This window comes from Eleutherodactylus coqui, chromosome 8 (genome assembly GCF_035609145.1).
Source record: "Eleutherodactylus coqui strain aEleCoq1 chromosome 8, aEleCoq1.hap1, whole genome shotgun sequence".
NCBI lineage: Eukaryota > Metazoa > Chordata > Amphibia > Anura > Eleutherodactylidae > Eleutherodactylus > Eleutherodactylus coqui.
Window position 1 is genome coordinate 118275612 of NC_089844.1, and position 23107 is coordinate 118298718.

General features: G+C 44.2%; 1 protein-coding gene across 1 annotated transcript in view; it reads left to right on the forward strand.

Moving 5' to 3' along the window:
• Positions 1 to 22224, forward strand: part of DCUN1D3 (defective in cullin neddylation 1 domain containing 3) — a 44550-nt gene extending 22326 nt beyond the window's left edge. The window contains exons 2-3 of the mRNA XM_066576296.1: positions 7879 to 8412; positions 12360 to 22224. Of these exons, the coding sequence (XP_066432393.1) occupies positions 7879 to 8412; positions 12360 to 12843 (1018 nt within the window). The 3' untranslated portion in view covers positions 12844 to 22224. The remainder of the gene's footprint in view (positions 1 to 7878; positions 8413 to 12359) is intronic.
• Positions 22225 to 23107: the final 883 nt, after the last annotated feature.

Genomic DNA, 23107 nt, shown 5'->3' on the forward strand with positions numbered 1-23107 from the left:
TGTCAGAACCTAACCAAAGTGTCACCTCATGCAGTACTGGCTTTAGCCAGCATATAGCGCCGTTGTATAACAGCACAAAAAGAGTAAGCCCCCTAGGAAAACCAGGATACAAATTGGATTGGAAAGGGTTAATGTGACAAATTGTGCTGCAGACTGCGCTACTTGTTTCATTTAAAAAAATTGACACCTAACAGAACGGAAGTTAACTGAAGAAGGCTTTCCATGTTTTTGAAAACCCAATTAAAATCAATGGGGGGGGGGGGGGGAGAGGAAACATTTAAATCGGTTATAATTTAGTTTTCATTCTGTTTCTTTGGACCAAAAATGGAACACAGAGATAGAAAGCCCCAACATAGCCCCAATGCAGATGCAAGCCGTCCCTTTTAGCGGAGGTAGTGTCCATCCTCTCATGCTCTGGAGAAACCTGTTGTCTCCATGTCTACTCCAACACGTATGACAACAGGTTTGCCAATGGGAGCGGAGCTGCTACCAGGGCACGTCACACAAGGTCGGGCACAGCAGCGCCTCGAAGTGGAGAACCACCAGGAGTGGTACTTATGTACTTTTACTTTTCTTTGCTTCTTATTTGCCTAGTTGTAGGTTTGAATTAATTGTAGCAGCTGTTCTGGGGCTGAATTAATTGTAAGGGGTCTAGAGTCTGAATGCGTTTGGGTCCCTGAATGCACTTAGAGGGTCTCAGGTCAGAATGGATTTGGGGTTCTATTCTTTGTTTCCCTACAAACAAATAATAAATCTTGATATAAATAGTTCTCCAAAGTCTGCAGACCATTACCAGAATGTCCTCTTCCCTGCTTGTGGTCAGCGTGCCGCGCACCTTTGCTGAAGCTGGTTGAGTACCTCTGCTCTAGAAGTAGCTGTGCTTTGTTACGTCATAAACACAAATAACTTAAAGGGATTGTACAAGCCCACACATTGGGGAATAACTTGCTGATGAAGGCGGGGGGTATCTCACCACTAAAACTTCAACCGATATCCAAAACGGGACTCCCGTGTTCCACTTTTTTATTACTGTGAGGGTCGCTTCTCCCCCTGCAGTGACCTCACTTCAAATGGAGGGCTGGCCCACACATACCTGAGCATCTGCCACTCGGGTATCTTGGCAGCCTGGTTAAAAGTGAATGGTGCACTGGGGCGCATGCACTGTGGGTGAGATGCAGAAACTCTGCAGTGAGGAGGATGGGAGGACATGGGAACCCCGTTCCTGAAATGATCGAGGTCTTAGACCCCCAACAATCAGCAAGTTATCCCCTATCCTGTGGACAGGGGATAACTTGAAGTTTCGGTACAACCCCTTTTAAAGATGGATCTATCCCATGACAGAACCGAAAGGCACTGGATAGACCCATTGACTATAAACAGGTGTGTTCGGCTTCTGTCTTGCCCTCCGGCCCATTCATTGGGGAAACGGCGCGGCTTGCTATTTCATCTGGGATTGATCTGCACCAAAGGCTCCAAGCAGAGTCTGTCACAGGTGTGAACATAGCTTCGAGTTACAGATGATCAGCTTGGTTATATTAAGAGTTTCTCTTGTTAGTCTGGCTCTGGAGGGGAATATTGCACACATCCTTAATGTAGGACACAAGGTATAAACCGACCGTGTTATCCGCAGCGTCTTCTTATTTCATAACTCTGCTTGCTGTCTGTCTGATACATTTTCTGATAGCACTATGTAATCTTTGGCCAACATGCATTAATGTTTCAGAGAATTGCATAACAGACAATTCCATAATTCCGCAGATGACATCGGGTGATATGAGTGCACTTGGGTAGGCATTGTGGTGTTGACCTCCTGTTAGGGAGTTGCTTTATAAGCAGTTCCTGGATATTTTCTAGCGCTTGACGTTTTCTAGACCGCGCAGTTATTGGATTTATTATGGCCATCACTTGGGATAAACAACCTGCTATTTCTCGCCCCACCAGGACCGTGTTAAAATAAGCAGATGTGGTTAAATACTAACAGTGTCGGGTTTGTTTTCTCAGGGCTGGTTTTACGCCACTTTAGAAAGTTAATTCGCGTCACAGATGGATTTCTGTTGTCATAGATGTTTTTGAGAGCTTTCACTTATTTATTGGACACTCTTAATGTTACACTAGTCATCAAAAAAATCCTGCCCCTAGAAGGAGTTGGTGGTTTGCTGCAAAACCCGTCCTGCAGTTCCATCTCAGGCAGATATACAAATGATGAGAGTTGCGGTGTGATTATATGAACGGTCTTGTCACCTGAGGCCCTAAAAGTGGTTCCCCCTTGGCCTATAAAAGGCTCTCGGAGGCTCCTTGTGTGTAGTGACCTCTTCTTCCGTTAGTGTAGAGCTTGTTGACCACTAGACGCCTCTACGACGCAGAGAAGAGATCTCACCCCGTTACCAGAGTCTGAGAGGGGCGCATTATTGGGATATGAGAAGCTTCATGGTCGTATCGACAAATTGCCGCCACATATGCCGTTCTGACCAGACTGTTAGGATTAGCAGGTGTTGGGACACGTAGAGATGTGAGGACATGTACACAAGGCGATTGGGCTCAGGACCGCCATTAGAGAGGATCATTTGATTGTCCCACAAGCAGCTCCAACTGTTTTGTTATCTGCCATCCAGAGACAAGTGGCTCCATCATTATACCCGTGTCTGTTGGAACCATTTCCAGGCACTTGGCTGAAGGACATTTGGTCTCACGGCCCCCATTACATGTATTGCCTTTGACACCCACCGACTGTCGCCTCTGTTTGCAATGATGTTGTGAACAATGAAGCTGGACGCTACAAACTGGAACTGGGTTGTCTTCAGCAACAGATCCAGGTTTAGTTTTGCACCTGAATCCTGTCTTTGCTGTGGAGCCGCACACTGTGTATGTATGTGTAATCTATATATATAAAATTGAATGTATGTCTGCGTGTCTGTCTGTCTGTCTGTCTATTTGTCCTTTATGCGCTACTACACCATTCATCCGATCGCCATGAAACTTTGGGAAGTTGTTGAGTACACTCCTGGGAAGATTATAGGCATAGTACATTTATGCTACGATAAATGGCGCGCGCGCGTGCGTGCGTGCGTCGTCGACAGTTACGACCCCCCCCCACCACGTAGATCGTTCGATTTCCATCATTGCCACTAATTCTCTCACTTCCCGATGTTGTAGAAACATGAAATTTGGCACGAGCATTGATTGTCATAAATAGGAAAAGTTAATAGGTCCCAACTCGATTATTCAATTCTAAGCGCAAAAGAATTAGCGCCCAAATTTTACGTACGGAATCTTATTTTCTCGCTTCCCAATGTCATAGAAACTTGAAATTTGGCACGAACATTGATTGTCATAAATAGGAAAAGTTAATGGGTCCCAACTCGATTATTCAATCCTAAGCGCAAAAGAATTAGCGTCCAAATTTTATGTACGGAATCTAGCGTCCAAATTTTACGTAAGGAATCTAATTTTCTCGCTTCCCAATGTCATAAAAACTCGAAATTTGGCACAAGCATTGATTATGTCATAAATAGGAAAAGTTAATGGGTCCCAACTCGATTATTCAATTCTAAGCGCAAAAGAATTAGGGTCCAAATTTTACGTACGGAATCTAATTCTCTCGCTTCCTGATGTCATCTATATCTATCTATCTCTCTCTCATCCATCCATCCTTTCTTCCTCCCTTCCTTCCTCCAATCGCCATGAAACTTTGGGAAGTTGTTGAGTACACTCCTGGGAAGATTAGTGGCATAGTACATCTATCCTACGATAGGTGGCGCACGTGCGAGCATCGTCGACAGTTATGCCCCCCATACAAATCTATGTCTGTCTGTCTGTCTGTCCTTTATGCTTTACTACACCATTCATCCAATCACCATGAAACATTGGGAAGTTGTTGAGTACGCTCCTGGGAAGATTACTGGCATAGTACAACTATCCATCGTCGACAGTTATGCCCCCCCAGACAAAGATCATTTGATTTCCATCTCAAGCACAAAAACAAAAGGCATTACGAGCAACGGAATGCGTGTTCAACTACAAAATGATGCAAGACAATTGCTGCATATTGAGAATGCTGAGGTAAAATAAAAGCTGTGCTGTGATTGGTTGCTATTTCTTATACTGCTGAGGCAACATGAAAGCTGTGCTGTGATTGGTTGCTATATATTATACCGCTGAGGTAAAATGAAAGCTGTGCTGTGATTGGTTGCTATTTTTTATATTGCTGAGGCAGAATAAAAGTTGCGCTGTGATTGGTTGTTATTTCTCTTACTGCTCAGGTAACATGAAAGCTGCACTGTGATTGGTTGTTATATTTTATACTGCTGAGGTAACGTGAAAGCTGCGCTGTGATTGGGTGTTATATTTTATAAAGCTGAGGTAACATGTAAGCTGCGCTGCGATTGGTTGTTATATATTATACCGCTGAGGTAACATAAAAAAGCTGCGCTGTGATTGGTTGTTATCTAGATATATAAAACGAATGTATGAATGTCTGTCTGTCTTCGCAGCAACGCGCGACGGGTAAGCTAGTAAATATATATAATATGATGTGTTCCCCGAAAATAAGCCCTAGTTAACTACATGGGGGGGGGGGGGGGGGGACGACCATCAATACTCACCTGGCCCACGGCGTCTGAGTCCCTCGCGCTGGCTTCCAGCGCTGCAACATGCTTTAGTCTGTTCTGCGCTGACATATCACTCTCTTTCTGGTGACAGGGCTTTGAATACCCTGCCTCCAGCAAGTGAGTGCTGAGATCGGATCAAGCACCAGCCAATCAGAGCCGGCGCTCGATCATTCACAGCTATTCAGTGTATGACATCACTGAATGGCTGTGATTGGTTCATCGAGCGCCGGCACTAATTGGCTTAGCCAGCGGCGCTCGTAATCCAATCACAGCACTTGCTTGCTGAAGGTGGGGTATTCAAAGCCCCGTCACCAGAAAGAGAGGGATATGTCAGCACAAAGGGCACTCAAGCCTGCCGCAGCGCCGGAGGCCAGCGCGAGGAACTCAGACGCTGCGGGACATATGTATAAAGGAGAACTGTTGGGACCCCCAGCAATCCCAAATCTGAATACTCCATGTGAATGGAGCAGTGATATACATGTATGACCACAGCTTGCTTCACTTCAGCACACACAGCAATCAAAGCCAAAGTTCCTGTTAAAACAATCCAAACTACGGTACTGCGATTATGTAGATGGTCCCACCTCCCTCTGTGGGATCTGCTCTGGTTCCTGAATACACTAGTATCTCCTGGACAGAATGTTGGACCTCCTGTAGGAGACCAGAGGTCCCGGTGGTCCAGCCTCTGACCCCTTTGGGTCACTATTGCAATCTGATATTGGGGGACTAATACGACATTTTACAAGTTTTAAAAATGTAAGAAAATTCTTCAAGGAATACTCAGTTCTGGGACAGCCTAATAATTCCTCTTAAATAGCCCTGTTCTGAAATCTGGGAGACGTGATACATGCCAAATTGTGAGCATGAATCAGCTTCTTTGTAACCTGTTCAGCATTAAGAATTCTAGGAATGTCCTTTATTAGGAAATGTGGTGTATATCAAACAGAGTGAATGGTGAGGCCTGTGGTCAGCCATGTGTAAGGGCACTGTTCATCCGGACAGAGTACAACAGCGTCTCTATACACTGTCCCTTATATGTCCTCGGGCTGCCAGGACTGGTGAATAGGGCGGACTTCAGGTACCTGCACCCCCAAAACATGCCTGCCGCTCTCTGACATCTCTTGTATTTGACATATTAGCTAAGGAGCCAAACAGTGAAAATCCCGAAGCACCTGCTGGACATGAACTACAATCCCTGCTCCTTAAGCAGGCCATACACGTGAGAGAATGGTGGCCCACAAATGGCTGATTTTGGATATTTTAAGCTGCCGTCGGCTGAAATTGTGTTCAGCCTGTTGGAAACTTTTGGCCAACTATGGGCGAATTTGCAAGATCATTCCATTTTGTCTAAACCTGTAAAATAAATAAGATATGCGTACTTGGCCTGCTCTCATTTCTCTGGTGCCCAGTTCCGCATTGGTCTTCACTTCCTGGAGCAAGTCATGTGACTGTGCGAGGACATGCATCGGGAAGCAAGACCAGCAGCGGACAGGCCAACTCGGCAACAGCAGTCTGTAGTCCGGTGAGGACAGCTTCTGTTCCACAGCTGTGTCCCCCGTCCACCCCCCCCCCCCCTCCTTTATCCCACCCCCCAAGAACTGTGTTACTTGTTGGCCAGTTTGGTGCGGCATTCTCCTGGTGGGATCCGTGACACGGATGATCCCACTGCCAGTCACAGTTTAATATGTATGTCCAGCTTTAGAATATATACAGGTTTCCAAAAACAGCAGCCTGCATTCTGGTGCATTTCCAGGCCTAAGGTTGCTTCCCTTAAGACCATAACATTTGCTACAAATTCCACCTCCGGTAATGCAAGGTGTGATATCTATAGCAAAATCCTCCAACCTTAAAATTTGCACTTTATGCGTTTAATTTACTGTTAATTTGCAGCAAAATCCATGGTAGAAAAATGCTTCTAGATGCAAAAGTAACCGCGCTGCGTGATACAGGTAGATCTCAAGAGAAGGGAAGGAGCACTTAAATCACACATCGGACCTTGATGTGTGAACACATATGCAGACTTTCACATGTGCTCAGTGTGAAGTTATTCTCATGAGTGTATGTGCAAAAGCACAGTGTATTTGCGCTCTTACAACGCGCTTTTGCATCTTTTTGTGCTTATTGCTGCACTTTTTGTGCTCGCAGGGCCATTTCACATGGGCGTAAGATACACCGTGCCGTTATTTTGTTTTTAGGCTAATGAGTTTCAGATGTGTTCTTTTTCCTGTGCGGTTATTGAGTGTGAATTTGCGCACCTCCCAAAGACCTCTAGAACTTTAGGTGTCCAAATGCACACACAAATTGAGCATGCTGTGTTTTGGGATTTTTTTGCACGCGTGAAAAAGACTGGTAAGAATGAACCCATTGAAATGTATGGGTTCTATTTCCTGCTTATTGCACCTGCCAATATGCACGCAAATACGGTCATGTGAAGAGAGCTCTGACAATGGTGGACCTGCCAATTTTGGTGTTCCTTGGTGACTGTCAATCGAGCTGTATGGTGCCGAGCTGTGAGCACAGGTCCCATTACAGGATGTTGGGCCCTCGTGACGTCAGTTTGTGGCGGTCTGGTCAGAGACATGCATTTCGTAGGACTCTGGGTGCTCCTCCTGTTCCTCCTCTTGTAAAGGAGCAGATAACAGTCCTGATGTTGGGTTGATGCCCTTCTTTGTCCCTGTCCAGTTCTCCTTGTGTAACTGCCGTCTCTTGGTATCTGCTCTATGCTCTTGAGACTGTGCTGGGAGACGCAGCAAACCTTGTGACTGCACATATGGATGTCCCATCTTACTGGGACATACCTGTGCATACAGAGAGGCTGCAGATACCACCTTTTTGGGGGTTGTCTTGCTGTTCCTCTCCAGTCACCTGTTACCACTTTTCTTTGCACCAAAGCAGGTGAACAGGTTGATATCCCTGAATACTGTGATGATATAGATATATATATATAAATTGCAGGGGTTGCCAGAGTTTTGTCCGTGCTGGGTGTTCCGGAGGGATACACATATTGTACTAATTATTGAAGTGGACAACCCTTTTCATTAATACCAGTAGAGCCGGCTGTTACCTCACATCCTGCCTGTCTGGGTAGATCTGCACTTACAATGTAGTATTTATTTACTTGGACCATGTTCTGAATTCATGGGGGAGTAAAGAAACGTAATTCCAAAAAGATTGTGTTTAAAGAAAACTTATTGGCTCTTCCAGAATTGGCTTTGTGCTCTGGGAGTGAATTACCTCTCCTTAAATCTTCTGTTCTGTTCTTTTCTTGTAGGTCAGACAGCTCCTCAGGATGGTGGTATGTTGACGTGTATCGAACATCCGTTGAGACGGTGTCTGGTACTAGGCGGACTGCTCTAAAGCTGGACACACTCAACATGGGCCAGTGTGTCACTAAGTGTAAGAATCCTTCATCCACACTAGGCAGCAAGAATGGTGACCGGGAGGCTAACAAGTCCCATAAGAGAAGCTCAGGACACAAAGAAGAACACACGCCAGCAGGTGGGAAGGCCTCAAGTGACATTCTGGTCAACGGAACAAAAAAAGCGCAAGATGCCGCAGTAGAGCCCACTCATCCTCAGGCGCCCGCTGGCGAGGCAAAGAAGAAAGAACCAGGCATGGGAGCAGAGGTGTCGTCTTTGCAAAGAATCGAAGACTTGTTTAGGAGATACAAGGATGAACGGGAAGATGCCATCTTGGAAGAAGGCATGGAACGGTTTTGCAATGATCTGTGTGTGGACCCTACAGAATTTAGAGTGCTAGTTTTAGCGTGGAAATTCCAAGCTGCCACCATGTGTAAATTTACTAGGTCAGTTTATTTTTGTTCTGATGGATTGAAAATGTATCGTAGTACCAGTTATTAATGCATGCATATATCTGAACTCTCCCAAACAAGTCTGGCTAATGGCAGGCAACATATATTCTGGCCTACAGCGCCACAGCAGGGAAGATGAAGCATTACATGTAGTGTTTTGACAAGCCTAATGGGATTAGTGACTGAAAGAGGTGCGTTTTTTTTATTTCAGTGCTTTTTCCCAGCCTGCACTTGATCATTCACAGCCATTCAGTGAATGAAATCACTGAATGGCTGTGATTGGTTTATTGAGTTCTGGCTGTGATTGCCTGGTGCTCGGTCCAATCGCAGCACTTACTTACACAGTGCTGACGGCGGGGAAATTCAAAGCTAAGCAGGGAGATGACAGCGGGGAGAATTCTGAAGCAGTTTGCCTCCCCTCCGGGGAGACCATCGTGCTGGGGACACAGACGCCGGCTGGGAGGTAAGTATTGCATTTTTTTTTTTGTTTGTTTTTTTTTTTTTTTTTTTTTTACCTAGTACATACTCGAGTCAATAAGTTTTCCCAGTTTTTTGTGGCAAAACCTATTGACTCGGCTTATACTCTGGTCGGCTAATACCAGAGTATATACGGTAGTCTGTTGTTTTTTGGTTTTTTTTGCTCTACTACTTGTATTTTTTTCAAAGATATTACATTTTTTTAAATTATTTTTTGCCGCCATCTTCTGCGCACAATAGCTTTTTTATTTTTTTGTCGACATAGTTGTGCAAGGGCTCTTTTTTTGTGAGACGTCCTGTAGTTTGCGTTAGTACCATTTTAGAATGCATACGACTCTTTGATTTGCTTTTTATTGTTTTTTTCTTGGAGATAGGGTAACCAAAATGAATTTCTGGTGTTCTGTATTTTTTTGTTTCTGACTACATTCATGTTGCAGGGAAAATAATGTGTTACTTTGATAGAACAGACTTTTACTGACGCAGCGATACTAAATATATATTTGTGTATTATTATTTAGATCTTTTATTATAAATATGGCAAAAGGTTTTAAACTTTTAATTCTTTTTTTAATATATTATATTTTTTTTTTTATTAGTAAAACTTTATCGATCTTATTTTTACTTTCTTTTTTTTTTTTTTAGTCTCCATTGCATTACATTATGCTTTAGTCGGGCAGGCAGTCTATCAAGCCACCCCACAGGCATGGCTTGATAGGCATTCTGCCTTGACAGCCCTGGGGCCTTTCAGAAGGCTCCCTGCGATCTCATTGCATTGGTGGGGTGGGGGTGGGGCTGTACGGGTGATTTAAATGCCATTTTCAGAATTTGACAGTGGCATTTCATTGGGTTGACAGCCCAATGAGCCGCATGCCTTATCGAAGCTGTTGCCACTGGGTGTCGGCTGTAAGAAACAGCCAGCGCCCACTATGTATAGAGGAAGATCACCCTCATTATGTAACTAGCCCCCCAGTATATAAGTGAGTTGGGGCTCCTGTCCACGGGCATAGCAATATCCCGCAGCAGATCGCCGCCGCAGGAACCGCCGCTGAGGAGCAGCGAAGAGCTGATGGCACTCACAGCTCACCGCGGAGAATCGTAGCATGCTGCGATTTAAATCCTATGGTTTGAATTGCTATGACCCTCCGCTCGTGGACAGCAGGGCTGCACTTTCCATAGTGTATGGAAAGCGTTCACTGCGTTCCCCACGGCTGGATTATTGCTTCGGTGAAAAATCGCATGTGGACAGGCAGCCTTAGTGTTACCTTGGTTAGTTATTCCTTTCTATCTGAACCTTCCAGCCTGTTTCTAATCATGTGATTTCAATTCTGACCAGTCCAGATTTACTTGGTGGTTGTGCCGTCTGAAACTAATCTATTTTTCTATCAGTGTGATGCTGTTACGTGGATCCTACCCCAAAAACCGCATAGAGAGGAGCACAGACACTCCTGCCAGTTACTGATAACGATTGCACAGCTCCTGTCACACAATTTATAATAGAGGAGATCACAGCTCATCCTCCTGATTGTATACTCATGGTCTTTTAGCTTTTTTAGGTGACTATAGAAGGGAATTCTAATTAAGCTGTCCCCCCAGCAGGCAGAAATGTTACAGCCTTCGCTAATGCTTTGCTGATGCCTCATAGATAGATGTGAATGTGGAACCAAAAATGTCACCATCAAGATGTTGCCTGGTGAGCGGTCTTAGGCTGTGCACAGCTTTATTCTGCACTAAGGAGCCTTGGTTATGCCAGAGGCAATCAATCTGTTCTTTTCTACATGATCCAATCCTGTCCAGTTTGGCCCGGTAGTCTAATTACATCTGGATCCTGGAGTTGACTGGCTGCCGTTTTATCCTCTTTATACTTGGCTGCACAGCAGATGTGATCAGACTGATGCCCATGATGTGGGCTGCACAGGAATGGCGGCTTTCTACACCCAGTTTTATTAGGAGCCACAACTGTATTTCTCTATTTTACTTGAATTTCTTAGTCCTCTAAGGCCGTCGTTGTGGGGTCACTTTCAATTATGTCAAATTATCTGTTTTGTGACTCTTTAAAGCGCTCCTGTCATTTCATCAAATGCAGAAATACATACTTGGGCTTGTAGCACTTGTGCCTCAGATTATGTAAGAACGGGATTTGGGGCACGCTGCTTTCCTGAAAAGTGCCCAAGAGCGTCTGCACTGCTATAATCCATATTCCGTGACCTGTCACCACCAGTGTTGTACATGTTGACACTTTCTTTCTCTTAGTTGCCTCCTGCATTTGACCAATAGGAGCGCTGCGCTGATCAGAGACCCCAAATGCAGACAGACATGGAGGAAAGACATTGTCCCAGTAATGGCAGTCCGAGTGCACCAGCAAGGGCCCTTTTACCGATGCCTGACGGGTCACCCCAAAGAGAGTCATTCCTATGCTTTTACACAGAAGCCATCATCGCTAGTGAATGGAAGGGAAGCGGGCCGGGGATTGGAACGGCCCACCGCCTCTATTCCTAATAAGCAAGCAGTCCTCCATAAGTGACTGCATGCAGGGAGAATCTGAACCATTGATCGGCCTGTGTAAAAGGGCCCCAACTTTCACAAGGTCTCACAGTAAGGCCTCCTGCAGACGGCTGGGTCGGATCCCGCTGCGAGAATTCTGCAGTAAACGCAGTGTTGAATAGCTGTGATTGGACGCATGCAGTGCTGGCTCTGATTGGCTCAGCCAGCTGTCACTTAACGGCACTTAGCCAATTGGAGCAATCGGCCGGCTTCACAAGGTCCCAACAACAGTTGTGCTGAAAACACAGCCAAAATGCTGGCATACCGCATGCCAGCGCTGCTGAAATCGGGCAGAATCTGCAGTAAACGCAGCGTTGAAAAACGCAACGTTTCTGCAAACGCCTGTGTGAGGGGGAGGCTTTAAGGGTGCATTCTCAGCAAGCAGTCCTCCATAAGTGATATAATAGCGAGTCTTGCCCGACATTCTAATGATCGACCCGATCGCGCAATGTGTGGGAGACCCCAGATCTGCATGTTTGATTACTGTGTGAGTCTCGCACGAAAATAGAACATACTGTGGTTTATTTTTTTTTTCCGTCTCTCAGCATCGCTGTGAGAGAAAAATTGCCCGTGTAAATACACCCATTCCAAATAATAGTTGTATTTTCATGCATCTCGCAACGCACAGAACTTGCACGATTTTCTCGGCTGTGTGAATGCACCCTAACCTCGTCAGTGTGGTCTCTACTCGGTCCAGCACTGTTATACTAGTGTGCACCGTGTAGGGACACTTCCTACGGACAAGAGGGTATAGTAACGCCCATTTGCCAATTTATTCATACATATTCAGGAGGAGTAACAGAGCAATGGTGCTATGAAGGGTTCTAAGAAAGGATTCCGATTAATGAGGAATATGATACAAATATCCTGTATTCTTGTCTTGAAGCTGTTGGTAACAATATATACTTTTTTTGTTTGTCCAGGAAAGAGTTTTTCGAGGGATGCAAGGCAATAAATGCGGACTGCCTGGAAGGGATCTGCAGCAGGTTTCCCAGCCTCTTGAATGAAGCCAAGCAGGAAGATAAGTTTAAAGATCTCTATCGCTTCACCTTTCAGTTTGGCCTGGACTCCGAAGAAGGGCAGCGGTCACTTCACCGGGAAATAGCCATCGCCCTCTGGAAGTTAGTGTTCACCCAGAACAAACCCCTCATTTTGGATGAGTGGTTAGACTTCCTAAGTGAGAACCCCTCAGGAATCAAGGGAATCTCCCGGGACACGTGGAACATGTTCCTAAACTTTACTCAGGTGATCGGACCCGACCTCAGCAACTACAGCGAGGATGAGGCATGGCCGAGTCTCTTCGATACCTTTGTGGAATGGGAAATGGAGAGAAGGAAAAAGGATGAGGAAACCAAATGTATTCGATCTTCAGGCACAGATTACATGAGCGTAGACGAGCAGACTTAGCACAGCGCCGGCGTCACTTCCCCGTCATCACATCTAGACTCTGGACTTTCCCTAGAAATTTAATGGAGAATCCATTTTTTGTTGTGTTTTTTTTAACTACTTTACACCTTTTTCTGCCTTGAATTCGAAAGGGCTCTAAATGCTGGTAACATGTTTCAGGCACTTTCTTACCATTTTTGGTTATTTTTAGTTTTTTTGTTTTAATAGGAATATTCTCTGACGGTGCCAGAAAGTGTTTCACCTTTATATTTCAGGTTTAACTGGCTCTAATTAAGTTAACTGAATGCTTGGAAATGGGTTTGGGGGATGACCGATGGGAGGGGATTGACCCATTTTATTTAATTTAAACCCTGTTGATGTGTTTTTTTGGGGGGTAGGGCTTGCAGAGCAATGCATTGTGGGACATGCAGCAGCTGGTTGGTGTCAACTCTGCTTATTTCCATGTCCTGCACCCTTTTTTAATTTTTTTTTTAATATATATATATTTTAACCCCATTAGTGCCAAAGTGGCCTGCAGCTCACTGTATGCCAATCTGGCGCTTGAGGGTTTTTGACAGTTAAAAAAAAAATGCAGTTCTTCATGAACGTGCCAGGGTCGTGTTTTACTCGTAGATCCTGCGTCGATCAGGGCGGTCGCGTACTGTGTAGTGGTGTTTACATTGTTGGGGTTTTCAGAGTTGTGAAGCTTGTTCAGTGGGGTAAAAGGAGCACATTTCCTCCCAAAATCTATATCAGAGCATTAAGCTGATGTGCGGTAACTTGTTCTTTAAGAAAAAGATGAAAAAATATATACAAAAAACAAAAAATTCCAGCTTTTTCTATTACCATGTATTCTCTTAAGTGAATCCCGCAGTGAAGGGTGGGCAGGCTTCGGCGGTCGTATTTTATTCTGCGTAGTTGTGCTGCTGTGTGATGGATGAGGCAGGACTAGAGGAATTACATTAGCTTGACATTTCTCGACTCGTTGGAAGCTGCGGGATCCTACAGTACAGAAGATGCTTCAGGGAGAGGCGGAAGAGATCGCTCCCAGCACCCCCAATTATAATATTATACACCTTATTACACCCGGTAGTTCTGCTTGTTGCCGTCATACGCTCGGTCAGGAAATCTCAGGCAACGGTTTGATGCTTTTACAGTAAATTGGCTATAGTTATTTCCATATTAAAGTGGATCGTGACCTTTTATCACCTTCTTATGTTTCAGTTCCAAATTCTGGGCTGATTAAGTTCCTAATTCTTCATAGTGGATCAAACTTTGTCATTCTGATACGGAGCTCCAAATCCCCTGCATGGATATAGATGTAAGAGGACACAGTCACCTCTGGAGGAAGCTTACTTTATGGATGTATTCACATGTAGCGGATTTAAAATTCGCACCCTGTGTCAGTTTCTGCACGGGTTTTGTGCGGATTTTTTAAAATCTTATTCAGTTTGCTGCTCCCATAAATCTTGCAGATTTTGCATATGGAGGGTCTGCATGGGAGAATTTATGGCAAATCAATCCTGGGCATGTTCACACATAGTGGAGAAAATCGGTGCTAAAACCAGCACCAAAATTTTGGCGTGGCTCAGCAGCTGATTTCAATAGAAGGGGTGAAGTCTGCTGGGGATCCCCGTCAAGGTCCACATCAAAAACTGAAAATCCACACGAATGCCGCTATGGGTGAATGCACCCTTTGGGTTCTTTCCAGAGCTAAAGTGTTAATGACCTATCTGATGGGAGGCCGACCTCAATCACCCCTGCTGATCAGGGGCCATGATGTTTGGGACGGTGCTGTCATCGGTCATGTAGCCCATCTGCAGTACCAGATGCTGTAAAATGTTTGGCATGGTGCTTGTTCTACAGTAAGGAGACTAGAACTCTCATTTGAGCACCGCAGGTCCTTCAAACAGCTGATCAGCGGGGCGCTGGGAGTCAGACCCACCCTCATCACCAATCTGATATTGATGGCTTAGCTTAACCTCTTAATGACAAGTGACAATCAGTGGGCTGCGGGTGAGTATGGAGAGGGCTCGAGAGTTTCATACAGGTGGCAGGGACTATTTTTGCTACTCCCAAAAAATAAATCAGAAGTTGTATGCATCTTATACTGATTCCAATAAAAACTATGGCTGACCCTGCAAAAAGCAAGCCTCTACATAGCCCAATCAATAGAGAAATGAAAATTATGGGAGTCAGAAAGTGGAGACAAAAAGCTAATTTGAAGGCGTATGTTTTGTTTTTGTCTTTTTGTTATGTTTTTGTTTTTTTAAAATAATACTTGAAATATATAAATTTGGTCACCGCCCTAATTAAACACCCCCCTTACCCTGCAAAAAAAGGTGCAATACTTTTCTCCTTTTTTTTTTCTTCCATTAAAATCCATTTAGAAATTTTCCAGCACATTATATGGGTATATTAAACGGTATAAATACAACCTCTCACACAAGAAACAAGCCCTCGTATGGCTCTCTTGACCGAATCCTAAGAAAATAAATAAAACTGTTGAAATGTGGGGCGTGGAAAAAATCAGAATTGAAAGGTTGAAAACTAGTTGGCCTTTAAGGGGTTAAGAGTAGGTCACCAATATTCTAGTCCTGGATAACCCCTTTATGTTCCATTCACATGTAGCAGATCCGCTTCAAGATTTTGTGTGTACGAGGCTTCTACAATCAGCTGATCGGTGGCGATCCTCAGCCGTGGATCGCCGGGATCAGATATTGATGGCCTAGCCTGAGGTTGGCGGAAAACGCCTTTAATGTAAAAGAGTGCAGTAAGCTCCCCTTAGCAGCGACTACAGCCAACTACTGCGTTAGCACATGCAGAGGATTGAGAGCACAACTCGGCTCTGACTGCTATGAAGAGACTTCTAAAGTAATCGTTGCAGAATTTGAACTTTTTTTGATTAGTAAGGATAGGGGAGGAATTTAATAAGATGGCACTTCATGCGTTGGTCCTACTTAAGTAGCAGAGTAAGATTCACCAGTGTTCTTGAGGGTGCACACCTATTGCTTTACGTGCAGCACCATTCGCTTTAAAGGATATCTGCCAGAAGTAAGGCCTGATCTCCACAAGCATATTGTGCCCATGTTGATCTAGATTGCAGTCCTGGAGCATTATATAGAGCAATGGTGCTGTAGGTTCAGTAGACATGCTGGGAGTTTGGGTATTACATGAATGCATCAACACGGGTCCGCCGGCTGGAGTCCTAATATGTTAAAGAAACTTGAGTGCACAGAACAATGTGAAACATGGTGCTTTAACTGTCCTTGAAGTTCCAGGACCAAAGTCAGTGCTTCCTCTACTCCAGTGTTCTCGTGAGAACGCCTTGTTCAGCCTTCTCACTGGGACACTTACGGACCTTTTCCACGGGGGAGAATCTCCCTAGTCTCGTTTGCCCCGACAGAACAAGCTAATGATTTCATCACCAGTTGGTCCGTGGAGCCCGTTTAGACTACATGATTCTCGTTGAGTTTCGCGCAGTCCTCGGTACTAATCGTTCAGTTTCTATGTGAAACACTAAATGATCAGCGTTTGATCGGCGTGATAAATGCACGAGCCGGTGCTGAATTTTATGCCGGCTGAAACTGAATGACCAACAAGTAGCACACGATTCTCGTTAGTCATTCGGTCGTTGGCTTGTATTTGAACGATTATTGTTCCATGTAAACGGGCTTTAGACCAGTATTCCATACGCTGGTGTTTAGCAGGAGTGCACCAAATCTTTAGGAGGTGCCTACCTCTTTAAATTTGGTGCATCTATTGCCTGTCTGTACACCAGTCATGAGCAGTTTTATCCGTGCACTATGGTTTACACCAGTTTTTGATGTAAATCTGCCGGTCCACTTACTCCTAGTAAGCCCTGCCTGCTTTGTTAAAAAGTGGCGAGACCAATGAAAAAACTTCAAATTTGCAACTTTAACCCTTTCAAATCCACTGTCTGACGTCTAAAGACATTTTGATTTAAGGCAGTACAGCTCCAATGTTTGAAGACGTCCGTCGGGATTCTCTTACTGTACATTGCCACCCTCTCTGCTGTTGAAGTCTATCCAACGTGTCACCTCATGCAGTACTGGCTTAAGCCAGCAGATGGCGCCCTTGTGTAATGGCAGAAAAAGAGTAAGCCCCCTAGGAAAACCAGGATACAAATTGGAGTGGAAATGGTTAACATGCAAAGGTAACTCAAATTCCTCCCATAGTAAATTCAGATATCCATGTGTAGATGTGACTTCCCCGGTAATGATGAGCGCATTGATGCTGAAGGGGAATTCAGATCCACACAATATCTCTGTGATGAGGCAGAGCGGAGCGGCTGACCTTGTGCCTCTAACATCAAGAACTAATGACACTAATTGACATGTACACAACAGGCCTTATATTCACCGAATGGTCACTTTATTAGAGACCCGCATCCAGTAGCGTGTTGGTTCTCCTTTGGCAGCAGTGTGTCGTGGCATAGATTCCACTAGGTGGTGAAATTGAAATCGTTCTGCAGGAATATCAGCCCATGCGGACGGATAACCTTTTTGCAGTTTCCGCATATTAGATGGAGTTACTGATATGCTTTGGATAGCTGATAGAAGGGTTGATTGATTCATGCTGCTTGCATCCATTCGTGCTAAGGAAAGACAAGTTGTGCATTTACCTGCAATGTGCTTGGCTGGGCACCGCCTATTCGTCAGAACAATTCTTGACCACCTCTGACCCCTTTCGCTGACTAGTAGTTGACATCCACAGGATCACTTTTCGCTGGATGTTTTTCCTCAATCACCCCATTGTACAAGAAATCCCTACAAGATGACAATGTGTGTTATTCTGGACTCAACTAGTCTCGCATATTGGAAGTCACTCCGATTGCTTAAAGGGGTTGTCTCGCAAAAGCAAGTGGGGTTAAGTACTTTCCCATTTAATGTGGTTTCAAACTGAAACTGATTCACGAAAAACTTGCTCACGTGATTTTATGCTGCACTCGGGTTGCAGGTCTAATTTCCCTACAGGGACGCTCCAATTGTGAAAGGTCCAGTGTGTCTAAGCAGTGGCCAATCAATGTATATTATTTATGATAGAGCTGCAATAAGTAGGATCGGCACAATGACCGATTCTGTCAAACAAGCCAGTGGTCACTAAGGCACACAGTAAGCAAACCTGCAACTCCTTTTTTGGATGCTGCTACAATATTAATGATATGGCCGTCTTAGCTGATTGGATTACATAGCCCTGCCCCCTAAGTTAAGTAAAGAGGGGGGGGGGGGGTGTATGACACATTTTCTTTAAGGGTTACCTGTACCTAATCCAAAATTTGGTAGGGCTTCCTTTCACAATTTTCTCTTTAACGACTAGTAAGCTAAGACGTGTAACGAAACTCTAAAAAGTATTTGCGAACCACTTAACATGATGTACCTCTGCTGATGACCGCCAGGATAGTAACACTCCTTCTCTTGCACTTTGGGTGGACAGTTTGAGGGTACACTTGGCCCATTCTTTCATCTTCATGGGTTCTTGTACAGATGCCGTAATCTTATGGGAGCTTGTCCTGGTGACATGTTCCCTTTAAGAAGGACAGCTTCGGAGGTGCGTAGATTCTGAGTCAGAACTGAAGTTAAATTAGAATTTTGGCTATGCAAGGAACTGAACCAAATGACTCAGAAGACGGCATCGTAAGTACCAGGACCTCTATAGTGCCTGCAGCAGAGCTTGGACATGATTTGGTCCAATAAGCTAGGAAGATTGAGTACTGCATGACCCAGTATAGTTTGTAGGTGGATGATGGCTAATAACGACTACCTATCTATTACCACTAGAATGTCGGATCAGGGCTTGATAACCAATGCTACTCTCGCCAGCTGCTGAGGCTTTAGCTTGGTGGATACTGGGGCCGAATATACCCAATCTTATTATTAAACACATATGCATAGGACCGGAATATGAAAATAAAATGCTTTTTGCTGCGGTCCAGCATCCCTTGAATTACACCTGTCACATCAGTCAATTTTAAAGAACTTTTTAAAGTTTTTAACTTCTTAGAACAGCCTTTTACGATGTCTCAAGATGCTATAGTAGAGGCTAGTGCGTGTTCTTTCCACCATGGCCGGTCAGCATCCCTGAAAAGACACTTGTGTTATCTCCAGAAACGGCGCCACCTATTTACTTACTTGGAACTAAGCTGCAATACAATACCAGGCGCTGCCAATGGACAAGAGTGGTGCTGTTTCTGGAAGCATCTGTTTTTTTTTGGTTTTTTTTCAGACCCCATTCAACACCTTTTTAGAGGGAGTGTGTCACCTCCTATAAGCACCATAAAATAAGTAGTCGCTGACAGAAATGGTATACTAAGACATAACTTTTATTAAGATATTAACTAAAAAAAAAAAAAGCTGATAACTATACTAGCAGAAATATCCAAAGATATCCAAACCCCCCAGTAATACATTCACTGCATGGAGTCCCCATATGGAGGTGTACTAATTAAACAGAGGGGCATATAGGTCACAAAACTTGTCCTGCAGAAGTACTAGTAGCATATATCTAGCTTCGTTTCGGCTAACACTGAAAAAAAAAAACTAATGAACTAAGTAAGTTATGGTGATTATAGTGCAGGTTCCGCTGAGTCTGGGGGTGTCATTTTTTTTTTTTTAAATACTTACCAGGCTCCCCGTTCCATCAACCTGGAAAGTCAGTGCTCCATCTATCGGCGTGACTCTTGTCATTCAGTCCGTCCGTGCGTGCGTACTCCAGTAGAGATCAATGGAGTGCATACGCACAGACTGAATGAAAAGTCATGCTGACAGAGTGGCAATTTTTCCGGGGTTACAGTGCAGGGACGCACAGCTCCGTAAGTGTAAAAATTACAACCCCCAGACTCAGCAGGACCTTCCTATAGACTATGTCATGGTGCTTAAAGCAGGTGACAGGTTCCCTCTAAATGGATTTTCTGAACTTGGACGGCTGACTTTTTTTTTAAATTTTCAGTCTTAAAAACTTCTTCTATGGTATGTTACAGTCATATAGGTGATGGTAGACTCCTAGATGTTTCAGATCTCCTACTGATCTTGTAAAAATGGTTCCTTGTGCCCCTGCCAGCCTTGGTTTACTTGGCCGCAGCAATGACCTTGACAAACTGGTAAGGTCGGTATACCTGGCACATTAACCACTTTGGCCAGTAATGGGTTGCTATGGGCACTTGTTCAAGAGACTACCAGCTACTTTGAGCCCTATAAGCTAAGCCTACAGAGCCCAAAGTAGCTGGCATGCTGTGTCTGTGGATGTAAGTTTTAGGCTGAGTTCACACGGGGCGGCATTGCTACAGAATTTCCACGCAGACTTTCTGGCAATGTTAAACCAAGATTATGCAGCAAAGTGGATGAGATTTGCAAAAATGTTGTGCACACGCTGCGGACAGTCCGTGCTGAAACTGACATACCACGCGGAATTCAAAGCTGCGGCATGTCAATTTTATCACCGTTTCCGTGCTGGCTCTCTCCTTCCTATGGGGAGAGATGGCCGCAGCGGAATAAGCTGCTTTCAAAACCTGCAGGATTTCTGTGTGGTACTGCTGTGGACATTCCACAAGATTTACCCCCCGTGTGAACCCAGGCTAGTACTTGCCTTCCTCGCAATTTTCTTATTGTCAGCGCTCAAAGCTGCTGCTTAATGCATTGAGTGTATTACATGGGCGTGCGATAAGTAGTCCTCCCATTCTATGCCCCTGACTAAGTACATTTAGCGGCGGGTTTGAGTGCTAACAGCGGGGAAGGTAAGTATAAAATTTACAGCTTTGAGTCACATACTTTACACCTATAAGCTTAGCTAATAGCGCATAAAGTAGCTGACACATTCCCTTAAAATATAATGCTGTGGCCAAGTTAAAAAGACCCGCGGGAGACCATCGATCAGTGATCACAGAAGATTTGAATGGTGATTATATTGTATGTTTTAGCCATGTTCCATAAGGTTGAAAAAACTCTTAATGCTGGCTGTGGGCATGTCCAACATGAATGTGCACACTATCCTCTACGGTCTGCCACCAAGGCAATTTGGATCAAACAGGTTGTCTTTCCCAACCAATCTAATCCTAATGTACCCCAAGGTCTCTGCTTGCCTTCTCGCAGCAATGATATTACAGGGCTGACTAGACAGGTCTCATTATCCATTCCATCTATAGTCAGTGCACAGGGCTTTGAGCAAGTCTGTGGGATATCACATGAGCTCCAAAAGAAGTTTTTACTGGGCCAGGAGGGCACTAGAAAAGTTGGGGAAAGTTGTCATGTGCTACTTGTATATAGCGTATGCTAGAGTCCAGCGTCCAGATGTCACTTAGTCTGTATTCAGACGACCATATGAGAGTTTTGCCCAAGAAACTTATCCATAAGTTGTCTAATCTTCATGGACCCTGCACATTGCATGTGCTTTTCTTGTCTATGAAAATGGGCAAGTATCTGACATGCAACGATTTCTTTCATTTGGACCAATGGTCTATGGGAAAGAGCGATTGTGTGAATAGCTCCATAGGCTGTTATGGGGCTGGGTGCTGCTCGTATAATGCATGGTGTATGGCACACGGCCCAAATATACAACTGTCTGAATGGCCACTAAGTAGCCTCATCTCTATAACGTACATCATTGGAGCTGCACTAATAGATCCAACAACCAGTTAGACAAGAGCAGCACTACCTCTATTTTCTGGGTTTTCCATTGGTCAGGAGAGAACATTAAAATATTCTCAGGGCTAATGAAGATTTAGAAAGGAATTTGCATCAAACCGTCTTGTGGTGTGACGCTGCTTCCATCCGGCTTACTGGCATTGTATGACATGAAGGTAACTATTTTATTAACACCCGCCGATTGCAAGTCCCTACTGGGCTGGGACTGATCTCCATATTATCTTACAGGGCACTATCATTAACAAGGTTTATACTTTTCTGTTAAACGTTGCTTTAAATCGTGCAGTTATCAATTATTGTTTAGATACAATTTTGCAAAAAAAATGTCTAATATTTTTATTTTGGAATAAATGTCCTTACACAGTGGAGCTGCAAACTGTTCCGTGTCCCTGAGTTCTTCCAGTCGGCATTAATGCTCACGTTTAGGTTTTTCCGCCACCTGAAACTAGAACATTCAATTTTAATTTGAACTAGTTGAGAAAATACTCATTGTACCCGTGAACGTCCAGCAATTCTAAATGATTTTGTTTTCTATATAGCTATATAATTGTCGGAGCTTCAATTTCTGTTACAGGGCCACAAATCCCCTGCATAGCCATAGACTTAAAAGGGTTTTCCAGGACTCCATTATTAATGATCTGTCTTTAGCTATTCAGTATCTGATCAATGACTGTGTTCCACTCAGAACTCCTGCCAATCAGTTGTTTAAGAGGCTGTGGCACTCAGGCGAGCACTGTGGCCCCTCCACTGTATATCAAACACCGTGCCATACATCTCATAGTGGCTGCACCTGGTATAGCAGCTCAGTCCTATTCACTTGAGTGGGACTGTGTTGCTTAGACGACATGACAAATAAACGTGATGTCAGACCTAAGAAGAGGCAATGGCACTTAATTGAGCTCCGCAGTCTCTTCAGACAACCGATTGCCGGGGGTCTTAGGGTAGAACCTTATAATCAACTTGGTAATCGATATTGTAGTTCTAGAAAACCCCTTTAAATAATATTGACAGGCAGACGGAATTTTATAATTAGCATCTGCAGGGAATTTGGAGCTGCGACCGCTATAAAGATGACGTTTAAACGGGAAGGAAATTTGTTTTATGCATTTGTTACCTGCTTTGCTATTTTTCTTCCATTAGTAGCTGCACCTCATATATCTATTTATGAGACTTCAAATATCCACTTATTACATGGAGGATATGTCAGTTAAATAGCAGCCTGCTTGCTAACACGTTTTAACAGTTTTACCTACGATTGGATTATTTCCTGGCCCGTGTTTCCCTTCTGCTGAATGCAGATTTCGGTAAATACTAGGAAACGACGTGAATCCTCATTCCTATTTGTATATACACCTATAAGGCTGCCTTCAAACTATGCTTAGAAGAAAAGCGCACTTCATAGTGTCTATGGCAAAAGAAACAGACTCTGCAGGTTAACAGTAGTCCGCTCACCTGGTCCGCTTCTATAATTGGAGCACAATATTGCCAGAAAGCTTTTTGATGGCAAATGTTCCACCATTGCCCTGCCTGCTGACCAAAACCGTGAGGGACACGTCCATAACCAAGAGGTGCACAGAGAATAATAGATTATTATTCTTACAAGGGCGAGAAGGAGACCTGAGAGA